Source organism: Penaeus vannamei, chromosome 3 (assembly GCF_042767895.1).
Source record: "Penaeus vannamei isolate JL-2024 chromosome 3, ASM4276789v1, whole genome shotgun sequence".
NCBI lineage: Eukaryota > Metazoa > Arthropoda > Malacostraca > Decapoda > Penaeidae > Penaeus > Penaeus vannamei.
The window spans coordinates 35,022,567-35,040,066 of NC_091551.1; the positions used below are offsets into that span (position 1 = coordinate 35,022,567).

The 17,500-nt window shown below is 39.8% G+C and overlaps 1 protein-coding gene across 1 annotated transcript; it reads right to left on the reverse strand.

Moving 5' to 3' along the window:
• Nucleotides 1–8,624: 8,624 nt before the first annotated feature.
• LOC113829405 (N-acetyltransferase 8) lies at nt 8,625–15,206 on the reverse strand. The gene is made up of 6 exons (XM_027382578.2): nt 14,957–15,206; nt 12,609–12,734; nt 11,712–11,849; nt 11,265–11,383; nt 10,788–10,929; nt 8,625–10,332 (listed from the first exon to the last, which is right to left on the reverse strand). Exons 1-6 carry the CDS (start codon nt 15,101–15,103, stop codon nt 10,189–10,191), a joined length of 816 nt encoding a protein of 271 aa, XP_027238379.1. The 5' UTR covers nt 15,104–15,206; the 3' UTR covers nt 8,625–10,188.
• Between the last annotated feature and the right edge of the window lie 2,294 nt (nt 15,207–17,500).

Sequence of the window (17,500 nt, forward strand, 5' to 3'; positions counted from 1 at the left end):
TTTTTTTTTTTTTTTTTTTTTTTTTCCATTTTAGTCTCTTTCTTGCTTGCAGCAATTAAAATATAAGCATCTCTTTTATATCACCACATTACACTGGAAATTATTTTCTAACATTAAAAAGGTGCCTATTAAGTACTGGATAAGTGAATATTCTTGTTTCATTCTATTCCACCAGGCACAATAGGGAAAACATTTTTTACATATCTGACAAAAGTTTATTTCAAATTTCATATAGCATAATTTTTTTCCTGTTTGGAGTTTAAAATTTGTCTGTTTTACTCTGATTTCCTGTACAGGGATTTCCACTGCCAGGCTTTGTAAACTGAATAATTAAAGGCCACTGAAAAAAGGTTTAGAAAAAAATATAGTCACCGTTCCACTATATTCAGAATTACTTAGTGAATTAAGATGGAGCAGTTACTTCTTGATAGTACTTTGATCATGTTAGTGATACTTTCCTTTAGTCTATTCTTTAAACTTAGTTCTAGTTCAAGAATATATCAATACACCTGGAATAATCACTCGTGGTGGAATGGATAACGAAACACACTTATTTTCCACCACTTTAATTATGCAACAATGCTATAGTTCAATATTTACACGGGTACAGATTCACAGGGCAATAATTGAGTGAACACGAGAGCAACTGGCTACTCGCCTGGCCTTACATACACTATTAATGCTGAATGGGGTAGCTTTACTAGCCTCTCACAATCCCCATAAAATCCACACTTGATCTTGCCTTAATAAAAAGATAATATCATTGCATGTCAATAACAATATATATAAGTATCAATATTAACAAACATATAATTGTTATCATTGTGACAATCACATGAAATATATACTCTAATATTATAAAAGGATTAACATAATTACTTGCTACCATCCCTGTGATGTGGAAGGTGCCCTATAACTTGTCAACTTGTTTATGCAGAACAACTATGGAATACTTATTTTTGATTCCCTGAGATAAAACGTACTATCATGGCAACACCACCTCACAACTCCCCCACCCCATCCCCAATACCTTGCCCGTTGTCGTGAGGGGCATAGGAGGCAAGTACTGGCACCCAATGCTGGAGGGCTCCCCTACCTTGGGTCTCAACTAATTCTGAACGGTCTTTTCGTTTCCGTCCCTTCTCTAACCTCTTCTACTATCTACTTCCAAAGGTGTGAGAACCACGCTGAAAGGATGAAAGGCTGACTTTGTGGCATTCCTAAACGGGCCAAAGGAACCATGGGCATGTTTTAGTTGTCTAGCCCCTACCCCTACCTGTTTCTTCCCCCAACACAGTCTAGGCTTACCATGGCCAATAATGAAGACGGAATACCCTTGTTAGGGACTATGAGGCTTGCCCCTTCATGAAATAGCCCCACAAATTCAAACTTTCGGAACTCCGACTCCAGGCTCTCCTTTTAACACTGCAATTACTACCCGCTCCTCAATGCCTAATAATATATTATTCACCCAAGTCGAGACTCAACCTCCAGGAGACATTCCTACCCTCCCAACTTCCTCAACTTCATCACCTCTACCCCCACAACCTTCTTCATCAATCATCCCCATCCTCCCTTATTACTACTTTACAGCCTTACTACCTCCTCAACAATACTCCCTCTTCCACTCGTCCTAGTCTGTCTACCACCCCCATCTCTACAAATATCTTAAATTCTCTATTTAGCCCAACCAAATGGGACCGACTTTTGTGATCCCCCTACAGCTCCTTACTCACACAACTCTTCTCCTTCAGCAATCTTCAAAAACAAGTAGGCAAAGTCTCTTTCCGTAGCCGGCCCGATCGTTCCCAATCCGAAATCCAAGCTATAGCATTATCAACTCTAACTGATCTCTCTGGCAACCCCATTCCTGCTGAACCTCAACCAACCCTCAATATTTGTACCGGAAGATTGGTCAGATTGAGAAGATTTACTCGCCTGCCTCACGGACTGTGATGTAATATCAGTACAGTGCAACTCCATTCCTCCAAGAGGTCATCGTAAAAACCCCGCCAACATTGCCAAAATTACTTTCCGTAGACATGACCTTCCTTTTAATGTTTACATTGGTAGTGAATTCCTCTCTGTCCGACCATATCAACCTCTTCCCCGTCAATGTCAAAACTGTTGCCGTTTTGGATATCCTGCCAAACCTGCCGTTCCACAGCCCGATGCCCCCTATGTGCCCAACCTGGTCATAACTTATCAAACTGCTCTGCAAGTCACGCACGAGTGCTAATTGCGGCGGCCTCCATAATGTATTTAACGGGGCTGCCCCACCTGCAAGTTTGAATCTGAGGTGGTAACTCTCAGATACAGACTTGGTCTCACTCTGCGTGAAGCTAGACAGGAAGCATGACGACGGATTATCTCATACTCCTTACTCCAGTAATGCCGCTCGCTCTGCCCCTCCCCCTCCCTCCCAAGATGGTCCTATACCCTCTCCTATACCTAGTTACTTCCCCATTTCTACCGCCTACCTTCCCCAGTCAAATTCTTTTGCCACTCTAAATCCAGACACTCCAATATCTACTGCAATATCACAAAGTGACACCGAAAACTCTCATCCACCCTCAAATTCCACAACTCCTGCTCCTTACACACTTAAAGTGACTGCCGATATCCATCCTCCTACTCATATTCCCCCTACACCCCTTCCTCCTACCCCCTCCCAACACAACCCGTCCCCCTCAACTCCCAACTACTGCCGATATCCATCCTCCTACTCATATTCCCCCTACACCCCTTCCTCCTACTCCCTCCCAACACAGCCCATCCCCTCGAGCTCCAACTACACCCACATTAACCCTCCCTCCATCCCCTCTATCCCCTCCTCTCCCTCCTGGCTACACACGTGAATCCCTAATGTCACAATTATGTCCTTCCCCAGATCCTCCTCCTCTTGATACCCCTCCTGATACTACAGCCCCTCTAATTCCTTATCTCACCCCCTAACTTCTTCCCCTTCAAATTCTCCAACACGCATTGTAACTGTTATCACTCGTAGATCAAGAAAATAATAGCTCTCCTACATATTCGCGGTTTCCGTTCTCACAGACCTGACCGTCATATCCTTTCTCCTTATAACCCATCCAGTATGTGCCTCCAAGACTTTTCTTATACATCCTCCTGTACCAATTCAAAACTACCATTTTGTCTCTTCCTCACACTCCCTTCATGTCTCGCCTATACTCATCCATCAGAAAACACCTTATGTCATACCTCCCTTTCAAACCACTGTCCCGTGCACAGTTATTAGCATATTTCTTCGCCGTTGAATCAGTTATTTCAGTCTACTTCTCCCTTTCCCATCCATTGATTCTGTTGCCCTTGAAACTCTAATTTCCTAACTCCAACCACCTTTCCTCGTAGTTGGTGATTTTAACTACCGGCACACTTTTTGGGATGATACTATTACTACCTCCAGAGGCCGATTCCTAGAACGCTTCCTCTCCACAAATAACCTAATTGTTCTTAATGCAGATCGCCCCACACACTTTCACATGCGCACGCAATTTTTTTCATGCCTTGATGGCTCTCTATGCTCCCCCTCTCTCCAGTTAGATTTCCATTGGTCAATTCTAGGCCACTTTGCCTATAGTGATCACTTCCAGTACTTCTTTCTCCAACTTCATATGTCCCACTTCCTAATCCCCCACGCTAGCGCTTTGATAGAGCTGACTAGTGTACTTTCACTTCACTCTCTACTATACCTATCCTTCCCATTTTTATACCCTTCCCGCCCATTTCAGATATGCGACTATGTTTTACAGCCACGATCCTAAGAGTTGCCCATACAGCCATTCCTCGAATCTCAAGACCTTATACCTCCAAGTGTGTTCCATGATGGAATTCTGATTGCACCAAAGTCCCTTAAAACGTGCAGCCTAGAACAGTTATCACTACAAACGAGGCCCTTATCTCCTTTAAAAAAGCATCCACCAGTCATATCGTACAATCCGGAACAGTAAAACAAATATCTGACGAAATTGTTTCCTCAATTACATCTACTTCTATTTCAGCTGTTTGGCGTCGGATCCATAAACTATTTGGCAACTCCCCCCCCTCCCCCATCCTGCCCCGTCCTCCATATTCGAGATACTCTCATCTCTGATCCTATCCAAGTCGCTAGTGAACTGGGCGACTATTTCAGCCAGGTCAGTAGCGGCTCTCACCTTTCCTCACACTTCTCTTCCATTAAGACCATCAGGGAACGCACCCCCATCACCTTCACCCTATTTTCTGATGAGTCCTATAATGCTCCCTTTTCTTCCTCTGAACTCAATGCTGCTTTACAGACGAGCTGCAATACTCATGAAGGCTCTGGCTGTATTCACTATCGTATGCTCCGACACCTCCCATCTTCCTCTCTATCCTTCCTTTTAACTATTTTTAACCACATATGGACGTCAGGAAATTTTCCTTCTCATTTCCTCTCCAAACGTACTTTCCAGGTCAAAATTGTCTCTTCCTCGTCATCACCATTTCCTCAGTTCGAAGGTGTCCCGCAAGGCAGTGTGCTCAGCACCACTTTATTCCTTCTTGCTGTTAATGTCATTGCCTCAATTCTACCAACAGGAGCCCGGGCAACACCATATGTTGATTATTTAACCCTCTACGCCTCTGTCATATCTATACCAAATCTCCGCCAATTCTTTCAGTCTGCAATATCATGTCTTCCTGGGCCACTAACCATGGGTTTTGCTTTTCTACCTCAAATCTTTCTCCATCCTTGTCTCTCGCGCATGTATAGGTCCCCAACCTCCACTCTTCTTATGTGGCGCTCCACTCCCTAGTATCTCATACCTCTACCCTGAACCATCCTACTCTACCCCTTCTTTCCCCGTCAAATTCATTTTAAAGCTAAATCCAGATACTCTAATCTATAACGCTTCTCCAAAGCTTACCCCACCTCCTCACTTTACCTGTCGCACCAGACAGCCTAAATGTTACACTCCATCTTCGCCTACCACATCCTCTCCTTCAGCCTTCTCTTCCTCTGCTCCTCGAACATCTATCCCCTCTTCTCCTCCTCACAAGAGAACCTTTGTTTCTCAGACCTCCCCACCCAACTCCCTTCCAGACACTTGAAAACATCCAAAAATTCCTAGATATCACCGAAGGGAAAGTTCCGATCCCTCATCCACTGTCTAAGCCTTGTATTCCCATGCCTTCTACATTCAAAGTATTTGCTGATATCCCTCCTCCTCAAGTTCATTACCCTCTTCCTCCCATTCTTTCCCAGCACACTCTATCCTTTCCTTCTCCATGTGCACCATTCCCTTTCTATTCTTCATTATCCTTACCTCTCCCGCCTTGATACTCACGTGAATCCCTTTTGTCGCAACAGTGTCCTCCGTATCCCTCCCCTCCTGACATTTTTTTTCTGATACTTCACCAATGTACTCAGTCCCCTTATCTCATTCCCCAGATTCTTTTCCTGCTTCTTCTCCAACAACCATCTCTACTCGCATTGCCTGTTGTTTGTTTCATAATAGCTTTTTACCTGTTTTCCGCAAACTGTTTCTTTTGCTTCCCCAGCCACAGATACACTCCATTTCATTCAACCGCCATGTACTTTTAACCTTTTCCTTTACTAATCTCCAATTTACTTCATTTGCTCCCCCTCTTCACCCTTTCCCTATCATACTATCCTATACTCTATAACCTTTAACATCTATCACATTTTATCCTAATCGTTAACTCATTTTACCCTCTTCGCCACAATACTTTACCATAGTGCTTGCTATATGACCTTTGATGTCTAGCACATTTATTTCAACCATTAACCTCGCAGAAATTCTGGAGAATATTCAAAACGTTCTAATTATAACAAAAATAAACATGCAAATCACTCATCTACCCTCTCAAGCTCCCATTCCTTCTATACGCAAAGTGACGACCAACATCCATCCTTTTCCTCATGTTATCCTTTTATTAATCCCTGCTTTGCCCCATGTCCTTACCCTCTGCCCTCACATTTCTTAACCATTTTAATACTGAATTATTCTAAATTACTGTACGACTTTACCGTCTCATGAATATGGGTGCAATGAAAAATAATTTGGGGAGTTTCTGAGAGGGTTTTGGTTGAGGTCTGAGTAATGAAGGTCTTCTAATGCGGGGGAAGATGGGCGTATGAGGAGCAGAAGAGGCAAGTGCAGGAGAGTATGCGGTAGATGGGGTGGATCATTTAGATTGATGCAATGGGTAGAACAAGGAGGGTTAGGTACCGGGAAAGTGGGAGAGATTGATGCCTGAATTTAGAATGGCAAAAGAATTTGATTGCGAGAGGGAGGGGGTAGATGTAAGAAGGGGAGAGATACTGGGGGAAATGTGGAAACATCTTGAGCAGAAAAGGAAGGGGCAGATCTAAGTACAACACTGGAGTAGGGAAGAGAAAAATCTCGTCGGGGTGCTTCCTTCCTGGATTCACTCAAAGTGAGGCCAAGTTTGAATCTGAAGACTGCTACCTGATTCGAACTTACAGGTAAGCCATCCCCTATAAAATTCTTTATGGGAGCCACCACTCTTAGCACATGTGCGTGATTGGGCAGAACAGTTTGAACGGCCATGACCAGCTTTGGTAGGGCTCTCCATCAACATAAACTTCATGAGATTTGTCATGTCTACGGAAGGTAATCTTAGCAATATTGGTGTAGGACTTTCGGCCGTATTTAGGGGGATAGTATTGATACTGCATCATAGTTAAAGAGCCATACAAGCACGTCGTTTCCATAGTCAGACCAATCCTTGCTGTAGACAGAGCAATGAGCGCGGGAGATAGAAACCGTTCCGGTACAAGTATTAAGGGAGGACTGAGGCTGGTAAGGAAAAGGTTTACCAGTGAGGTCAGTTAGGGTAGATAATGCACGAGCTTGGGACTCATATATAACTGTGACAAAGTGTGGGCAATCGGAAGACTGAGGAAGGAGACTTTGCCTAATTGTTTTAGGATATATTGTTGGAAGAGAGTGCATAGCGCGGGGCTGTCAAGGGAATCACAAAAAATCAATCCCACTTAGCTGGGCTGAAAAAAACGTAGGAATGGTTGGAGGACGAGGACGTAAGGAAGAGGTAGTACTGAGTGAGGCAGTACAGCGGGGAGGTGGATAAAAAGGATGGAGAGCATTAATACGGGAGGAGCGGTTTGAATGAACGGATAATGTTGGAAGAGAGGAAGTAAAGTTTTCTGGAGGTTGGGTAATGCTCTGGATGGACGACTTGGAGTAGATTGAGCTAACGAGGAGAGAATGGTAATAGCAGAGCTCAGAGTTGTGATTAAAGGCGAGCCAAGGGTTGGGAACCGGTTAGTTAATATCGGAGAGGCTAGTTGATAAAAGGACAAGGCCAAACGCCCCTAATGTTTAATGTTTAAAAATAAATGTGCTAGACATCAAAGGTCATATAACACTATGGTAAAGTATTGCGTCGGAATGGACAAAGGAGAGTTAAAGATTACGATGAAATGTGTTAGATGTCAAAGGTATGAGAGTGTTATAGTACAGTATAATATATAGGAGTAGTAACAAGGGAAGAGGGGGTTGACATTGAAGAGGACTGTGCAGCAGGAGATGAAGAGAATGTTGGGGATGAGGAAAAGGTGCTTTCTAGGGGTTGAGTAATAACCTGAGTTGTTCGTCAGCGTCGAAGAGGGGGTATTAGCATCAGTGGTCCAAGCTGTGGTCAAAGGAGGGGCAGGGGTCGGAAAACCATCAATATCAAATAGACTACTTGATGAAGGGGCAAGCCATAATGCCCCTATTAAGGGTAAAAAAAACTGCATTACTGGTTATGGTGAGCCTGAATAATCTGGGGGATAAACGGTCTGCCCCTCAGGGTCCCCATGAGGTAAGGGCTAGGCAATTAACCAAGGGAATACCGTGCCCATGGCTCCCAGAGGCCGTTCCTGACTGACAAAAAGCTAGCCTTTCATCCTTTCAGCATGGCTCTCACACCTTAGGAATGGGATAAAGGAAGGGAATAAAGAAGATACAAAAGAGGAAGGAAGAGAAGAAAGGACCAAGCAAAATTAGTTGAGGCAAGGTCTGAGGCCCAAGGTAGGGTTGATACCTACATTGGGTCTCAGTTCTCATCTCCTAAGCTCTCCCACGACGACAACGAGCTACGTTTTGGGAAGGGCCAAACGCCCCAAATAAAGTTACAATATCATTTACTTGCAATGCTAGGCCTAGAGTATGTGGGGAAGAAAAATGGTATGCTTCGGCATCCCCATGAGTGGTAAGGGATAGATATCTAAGCAAGGAAATATCAAGTTCAAGGCTCCCTGAACCAGCCTTTTATCCTTTCAATGCAGCTCTCACTTCTGAGGTACTGGGCAGAAGGCGTTGGTGAAGATAAGGGAAAGGAAAGGAGATGACAAATTGGTTGTGCCAAGGCCCATGGCAGGAGAGATCCCCAACATTGGGCCTCATTCCCCATCTCCTAAACCCCCACACGACAATAATAGACATGGGATTGGGGGGTTATTTACCCAGGAATTACCATTCCAGCTGTTGTCTTGTGGATGAAACTTTGGTACTGTAAACATCATTGACAAGTATTCCAATTAAACAGAGAGAAGAAATAGGGTAAAAAACCTGTAAAAAATGACATTCATAAAATATATCTAAAATCAATGTGTTCCTTTATTTGTGGGCATCATATTACAAAAATAAATGTGACAAAGGTAGATAAACTTTGGGAAATACAACATATGTCAATGTATCTCACAAGACAGAACACTGGCACTGGGACTGTCCTTCGGCACATTTACATATCTACTAGTTTAGTGTTCATGAATATACTAATATTAGGCATAGTCTTTCATGTTAAATCCTCCTTTTACTACAATATTCTAATTTTAGACTTCACATACTTGCAATATACTTTTTTTAAAAGGAAGTATACTTAGTAAAGTGTAAACTCCAACTTAAAAATAACAGAACAGTTCCATCTTTGTATTTCCTTGTAATTCTTAGAGAATTGGAAGAGTAATGTACAATGCAATTCATTAAAAAGGTAAAACAAGAAATATATACAAGCAGGATTACAAAATTTCTTCCAGGATAGGAAAAAATTGTTATAAATCTTCTTTATACATGTCTTGATAAAGCAATGAAACTATTCCCCTGCTTCCGTTTTAATTATCAGAAGTTGGGCAAAAAACATGTGAAACAAAGTAACTTAGAATTCATATAAGGAAAAAATGATTACCAACAGAAAAGATTCTTACGAATAATGATAACATGTACTTATTGTCCAGAACTAACATATGTATGACCTTATGTTCCGAGTTACATAAATATATAAATAATGCCAATGATGGCACTTTGTAACAGCATTTCTCTGTAAATCAATCTTGTCTGTAAGTCACCTAGAGACGAGCCGTAACAACATAGGAGTCATCTATAAGTCACAAAATTATATTAATGAACATGAGCATAAAATGTGAGATTCTGGGCTTATCATCAGTTTCTGAAAGAGCCATAGTGGTGGTAGTTTATTTATCCATAGGTCGAACTATTAATGTTACACATGAAATGCATAAATATGACATACTATCAATATTGAGCAGAAAAAGAAAGAGCATGGACATAAAACAGTTTCATGATTGCCTATCATCTCTCTTCAGTACCAGAAAAGGAAAAATTACATAAAAAAAAAAAGTTAATTTGTGACATGATATCCTAATGCCATATAAGCATTACATTACATAATTACATACTTCTTCCAGTTATGCAGTGCCTACATAAGACAAACAAATGATGATAAAACACACATTACAAAATTTGTGAGCAACTTGCAAGGCATAGACCTATTAAAGTCAAAACAAAGGTTGTAAACAATTCCGAGTTTCTCTGGAGACATATGAAACAGGTTTAGTTCATCAAAACATTTAAAAATATCACATTGTTTTCATAATATCTTAAATCTACATATTACTTTCCCCAAAAATAAACCATACAGCTGCATATCACCCTGAATGCTTCCTCACTGAAAATTTAGGAACTATTTTATAACAAAACAATATAAGGCACTAACAGATATCCCTAACAAGCATTCTTGTTCAAAAATTAATTGTTTATCGTAAATGGTGTCAATCATCTTGGAAGATCAAAATGTGTATAAAAAATTCATTATGATTCCATACATGTCAGCAAGCATAATCAACAACAGGATTATGCTCTACATAGTTGATACTTCAGCAAGATTTGCTTTGGGGGGCTTCAAAGGCATTGCGAAGAGGTACATTGGCTGTCGCACATTGAAATAGTACTTGTAATAGGTGTGCTCTGCTGTAAAACCTCTCTTGTAATACAGCTCACGTGCCTGAAAGCATAAATAAGCGCAAAACAAAACAATCAATCATCATGAAGACTTCAAGTGCCTGTATACTTATAATCCTTATAATGTATTTCCATTACAAAAATGGTTATTTATTTTTAAAAATGAAGTCAAGATTTCAGGTTTACTGGCAATATCTAGACAAAAGCACAAAATATGACTAGTCAAAAATATTAGATAAAAAATATCACAGATGACTAAAAAAACAAGAAAGAATAAATATTCCTGTTAAGCCAATTAATAAACAATTATACATGACAACACTGATGATGAATACTGAAGAACAATACATGAAAACTGGATATTATGCAGCACTACTGCATTTTTATACTGATGATCAATGATAATGCATGCTGATATTGGTGGGTGTTAATAACAGATATATTGGTGATTAAGTGGCTCTGAAGATACTACAACAACAACAAAAAATCCAACTGCACCTTATAGTGGCATTCCGTTGTGATGAGTTCAATCCCCTCATGGCACCTGTCTGTGCAGAACTGGATGGCCTGCTCTAGGAGTTGCATGGCAATTCCCCGGCGCCTGTAAGCCTTCCTCACTGCCATGCGTCTCAGCCAAGCCCTGCAACATTGACCAAGAAAATGTACTTTAACACTTCTCTATAACAGTAGTACTGCATTTGTATACTTTAGCCAAGTATTTTTGAAGACATTGCTCCATGAGCTGCTAAAAGGTGAAAACTGTCAATGATCAGAATAGTTAAAAAAAAAAAAAATTAATGTCAAAAGCTGATGAAGTAGATATTAATCCCTGACAGCTATATCTCAAGAAGAAAAAATAATCATCATATATATCTTCACCAACTGTAATATCCTATCCATAAAAAAAATATTATATGAGATATAAACAAATAATAATGACAATAATAACAATAAGATAATCTCCATTGTGATTACCTGAGTCCTCCTCTCTGCGACTTGGTGATGGCAACTGTCCCAACTAGATGTTTCCTGAAGCCATCCAAGTTTATATTTCTCATGTGGAATTCTTCTTCGGAAAGAAAATCATACTCAACCTGCAAAGTCAAATGTTAGAATTCTATATTCACAAGTGAAGATGAAATCCAGGAGGATTTAGAAACTGTGGTCTCATTTTCAATAAACCCCATTTGTGCACTGTGGTTTTTTCTACCATATCTGATACATTAGATAGTGTGATGAAATTTGAATAATGAACACAAGTGACAAAATGTATAGCCAAATGCTAATTATAGCCCATTTTTTCTTTCAATTCTTTTCATATAAAAAGAAATCATTAAAGTAAAAAACCAAAATAAGTCAACAGGAGTCTGACACCAGTACAAACAGGCTTAATGCTAAAGAAATTTGAGCAACAAACTATACCTTTTTAGCTTTGTTAACAAGGGAATCAAGTTCATTGGCCTCACTGACTTCCAATACTTCAGCAACCCAGAATCCAGTGTCAGGGTCTTCCATGTATGTTTTCTGAATGTTGTTCAGATCTTCATGGAGTTCCATAGCCTATGAAGAAAATCAATGAGATTTTTTAAGATTAAAAAATCCTCTCTTTGGCTTTTTACTATTTAGGCTATGTTTAGATGCATAGAATTACATCTATGTACACATTTTATAATGCTTTATATTGAAAGTATTTTTGTTAATATGTCTTTTATTTACATTTTCACTGATACATAAGAGGTAGTCTACAGTAGGTTTTTCAATTTTGCATTCAATCAATACTGCATGTATTTGATATATGAAATATGTATTTCCTTTGGGTATATTCAAGTTCTTGAAAAATTTGCACCTAAAATCTGCTTGAGACAAACTTGAAATATTCACAGACAGACAGACACACACACACACGTATGCACATGCATAAACACACACACACACACACACACACACACACACACACACACACACACACACACACACACACACGCACACACACACACGCACACACACACACGCACACACACACACGCACACACACACACGCACACACACACACGCACACACACACACGCACACACACACACGCACACACACACACGCACACACACACACGCACACACACACACGCACACACACACGCACACACACACACGCACACACACACACGCACACACACACACGCACACACACTCACACGCACACACACTCACACGCACACACACTCACTCTCTCTCAGGCATAATTTGATCTCCATTCTTTCAACCTCCTTCTCTAACTCAATGCAAAATCCAATCAGTGAACAAACTCTGAAGAAGCGCTCACCTTGAATAAATGAGCCGACCAAATCACGCCGTATATCACACCCACTGCAACTGGGATGCCGAACAGGCAAAAATAAAAGGGCACCCCCAGTCCAATGAAAGCAAATGCAATAACAAGAAGAGCAACCTGAAAGAAACCAATGATTAAATATAAATGATGTTCCCTCAATTTCTATACAAAGCCAAAGGTTTGGTGTTCAAATTGGGCAGATGATTATTGATGATGATGAGGATATTGATGATGATGATAAAAAAGTTTATCATCACTACATACATACATATAAAGTCTGACATACATGCTATAAGACCTGAAAGAAACCAATGATTAAATATAAATGATGTTCCCTCAATTTTTATACAAAGCCAAAGGTTTGGTGTTCAAATTGGACAGATGATTATTAATGATGTTGATGATATTGATGATGATGATAAAAAAGTCTATCATCACTCCATACATACATATAAAGTCTGACATACATGCTATAAGATATGCGTAAGAGAAGAGAAGAGAAAAAAAGTAAACATGGACGAGGAAGAGGAGCAAGAAGCGGATAAGAGCATGGATATGGTGGAGAGAGAGGAAGAGCCAAAGAAAGGGAAGGAGGAAGAGAGAGGAAGAGCCAAAGAAAGGGAAGGAGGAAGAGAGAGGAAGAGCCAAAGAAAGGGGAGGAGGAGGAGAGAGGAAGAGGAGGTGCAGAAAGCAGTAAAAGAGGGGGAAGAACAAAGTAAAGTAAAGTTAAGAATAAAAGCATAAATAAATAGAAATTAAAGATTTAAAATAAAGATAGAAATAAGAATAAAAAATAAAAATAAAATCATGGAAAAATAAAAATAAAATGAACTAAAACAAAATAATATAAAGCATAAAACATATTAAAATCAAACAAAGCAAAATTAGGGAAAAAATATAGAATAAATAAAACAAGAAATGGAATTGAATCAAATAAACAATAAAGGAAATAAAATAAAAAACAATTAATATTAACAATGATGATATAATATAAAATACAAATAAAAATATAACAAAATAATAAAAATAAAAAATACAATTATTTGAAATAGATATAAATTATAAAGAAAATGAAAATAAAAATCAAAGAAGTATTATGATCATAATGATACCAATAACAAAATTTCTTTAGTAATAATGACAATTAGCTATAATTAATATTGACATAATCATTATAAAAAATAATTAAAAAAAATTATCATCATTAATAATTATGATGATAATAATAATAATAATATAATAATAATGATTACAATAACTACAAATGACAACAACAACACAACAATAATAATAATCATCATTATCATCAACAACCATAATAACAATAAAAACAACAAAACAATAACAATAATAACGATGATGACGAATATGACAACGAAAATGACAACAACGATGATAATTATATTAATGACAACAATAATACCAATGCTACTACTACTAATAAAAATAATAACAATAATGACAAAAACAACAACAATAATAATTATAATAAACAAGTATATAAATCAAGTAATAATAAGAGCCTTTAATATCTCTCTATATAAATAAAATCCTGCAGCTACTTATAAAAAAACTAAACTTATAAAATAAATATAATGATCAAAATTGCCTATGGATAGAGAGCAAAAGGGAATAAGTGTATTAATGAAATAAGTAACTCTGATACTGCTTATTGCATTCAATTATACAAAACAAAACACGTACAGACATATATGTTATCTATTTCCTCTGCCTTCTCATGTGTTCACAAGTGTAAACAGAGGATTATTTGGCCATCTCGTGTTTTTTGTTTCGAGTGTGATTCGTTCTATGTCACACTTTTGTGGTAAATATTCCTATCACTCCCCCTAAAAAAAAATCATCAATTCTTTTCGAAAATGGCATTAACTATATTCGATTCCACTTGAAGCTTGAATGGAATCAAAACTGGCAGTGATCTATGCTTAAGTTTGCCAAGAAGTCACTGTAACCACAGCATCTAGGTAAAAGAGAAGTGAAAGAGAAGGAAGATGAAAAGGAAGAGGAAAACGAAGAGGATGTAGAACAGCGAAAAGGGAAAGATGAGGAAGTGGCGGAAGAAGAGGAGAGAGAAGGCCGGCAGAAAATTTACCAGTACTGTAATTACTACTAAAAATCTTACAAAATACACAATTGCCAATAAATAAATTTATACCTATCTGTACTTTGGCAAAGAATGATGAAGAAGCTCCTACTTTAACAATCTATTAAAAAACACGTAACACAACCAACATAAGTAAACTCTGTATAATAATGGAAAGACACATCCTACTCATTCAGTAAGACCTAATATAAAGCATAAAAAAATAACAAAACATCACCTGTGGGAAGACCTCAGACATAACAGCCGACCAGAAGAACTCCCCAACTGTTTCCATTGTGGCCTCTGTCATTATATCTCTTATGGTGTCCTCGTCTCCTTTCCTGTAAGGCCGTATAATGCATATCGGTGCTGAGTCTCCCGCCATGCTCCTGTCGATAAAGGGCACAATAAAGGGAAATTTCAATGAACTCTTTCCCGGTGTCAGCCTCTTCCTCCTCCGTACGACGTCGTTCTTGAACGTGTTGGCGGAGGTACGATGCAGGTCTCTACAAAGGGTGCTATATTATTCTGTTTCTCTTCTCTGTCTAACTCCTTGGTGTTATTACATATACACGTAATTATAAGGTGGATATAAATTGAGTACAGTGTCTTCTGTAGAGACAGATTTTAACTTGAATATTTCATTGTGGAGTTGAGTGAATGCATTGGCAGCTGGAATGAAGTTCAATTCACAAGAATGAAACAATGAATGTTGCAATCTTTCTGTTTCGCTTGCACACCAGCTAGTGCATGCAGCTTCGTTTCAATGTCCTTATGCTTGTTACGCTAATTATGATATGAGAAAGGATGATAGTATATAGTGGCGGTGCCATCATATATATACTATTATTTTTTTACTTTGTTATCTATTTAGAATTAAAGTCATTAATTAGTGTTAGGTACCGCTAAATTAATTTCATTTTCACTATCACCATCGTTAATGTTTCTGTAACAACGAACATGAGTCAAAACTGGATCGCAAATGAAGACGGTTGCTACATTCCCTCTACACTTTATAATATTACGGATGAGTACAGAGTAGAACGGCCAGAATATTCTTGTAAATGCACTACATTTGATTTGGGTTATCATGATCACCATAATTGCACTGGCCATTCAATCGTTACTTAATATTTCAATCGAAATATTAAGTTCTTGTTGAAGGAAAACAAAGTGCTAATAGAATAAAACTAACTGATTATTCTGTGCAACAAGAGATTTTGAAAAGTTTAGTTGGTTTAGAGTTGAAATGGCAGCGTTTAATCTGGCATATAAATATTGAGAATGTATATTTTCTGTAATTTGAATCGCAACTGTGGAAAATGAGGCCTATGGACTGAGACATTCACGGCAGCCACCATCACGTGATCATCTCCTGTCGCGAGCCCCCTTATTCCTGTCGCGAGCCGAAGGTATGGGAAGGGAGGCGGAGTCAGTAAAGACGAAAATTGCATACCATGGCACCTCACCCTATCGCTTGTCGGGCGCATGTATGAGATCATGACTCAAGAGAACAGAGGATGAAACAGCATGGTTTGAGAGACGGCGACAGGGGGGGGGGGGGGGGGAGGTAAAGTCGAAATACATAAAAAGCATTTGTATTTTGACTTGAGATGCATTATTTAATGGGATATCTGCTTGGAAACTGCCAGAAAGGTGTAGCAGAAATACCGGAGAACAAATTAAATCCAAGATAAATTGCAATGTATTTAAGTGCCGCGGCTCTATATAAGGATTTCAGTCCAGCGGCTCGTCCCCATCCTGCCCTCTCTGTGGCCACAGCCGTCTTTGGGGGGCGGGGAACGGGAACCTCAGTGTAAACTACGGACGATAGTTGAATGGTTGGTAGATAGCATGCCGGGCCGGACGCCCACTGTCCTGTCTCCTTCACTCGCGTTCTATCAAACGAGAGAGAGAGACAGACAGACAGACAGACAGACAGACAGAGAGCAGGGGAGGGGAGGTAGGTAGGCCTGGAAAGAGGGAGAGAGCACAGAAAAGCGAGCGGCGGTCTTGATAAGTGATCCTTCCCAAATAGGACTTACTTATCAGCTAGCAAATTTTCTTCGCCAGGTGGGAAGGGTTGTGGGGCACAGCGAACCTACCCTATAAGAAGGAGACCCCGTTTCCTTGGGCAGGGAGATTATGGCCCATGGTTGTGGACAGCTGGCCGTCCACAGACCATGTTCAGGCCACAAACGCCAGGTGAGGAGCAGAGTAGTCCAAGGCATGGGAGGGGCACACAAAATAAAGGTGGGTCAGCTTCAGGGTTCAAGAATGCCGAAAGGAAAAGGTCCAAGTATGTTGTGTTTGGACCACACAAAGAATACTTGTAGAATGCTACAGATATGGGATCCAGAGGAACTCCAAGGTGGTTCCCGACCATTGCTCAGGGAATGCGACCTGAAAGTTATATGGGAACCCTAATATCACACGCCATGCAAAGAGGAGGATTTGACAGATTATAATGGTCTCTAATTCAATTATCAAGAGTCCCACTATAATGTATGGCAGGTTCAGTAAATACAGTCTTTGTTAGCCACTTTAATGAAGATCATCACTACGTGAGTTAACTGTGCGGGATGGTATCTTGGTATGTAGCGTGCCGGTCAGCTTGGTCACGGGTCGGAGTGACTGAGAGCGAGGTCAAGCTGGGTCAGCCTTATATCCGACCCCGGCCGCCTCGGTGGCGTACACATGGGCGTATATGCAGTCTACACCACGTGCATGACTATGGTATGCCATATTGATAGTGACTGCCACATCGCTCTGCCACTTACCC

Coding starts and splice junctions, on each gene's coding strand:
- LOC113829405 (XM_027382578.2), bottom strand. CDS start 15,103: ATGGCGGGAGACTCAGCACCGATATGCATTATACGGCCTTACAGGAAA. Junction 12,735..14,956: donor TGTCTGAGGTCTTCCCACAG/GTGATGTTTTGT, acceptor GGTTTCTTTCAG/GTTGCTCTTCTTGTTATTGC. Junction 10,333..10,787: donor CAACGGAATGCCACTATAAG/GTGCAGTTGGAT, acceptor TTATGCTTTCAG/GCACGTGAGCTGTATTACAA.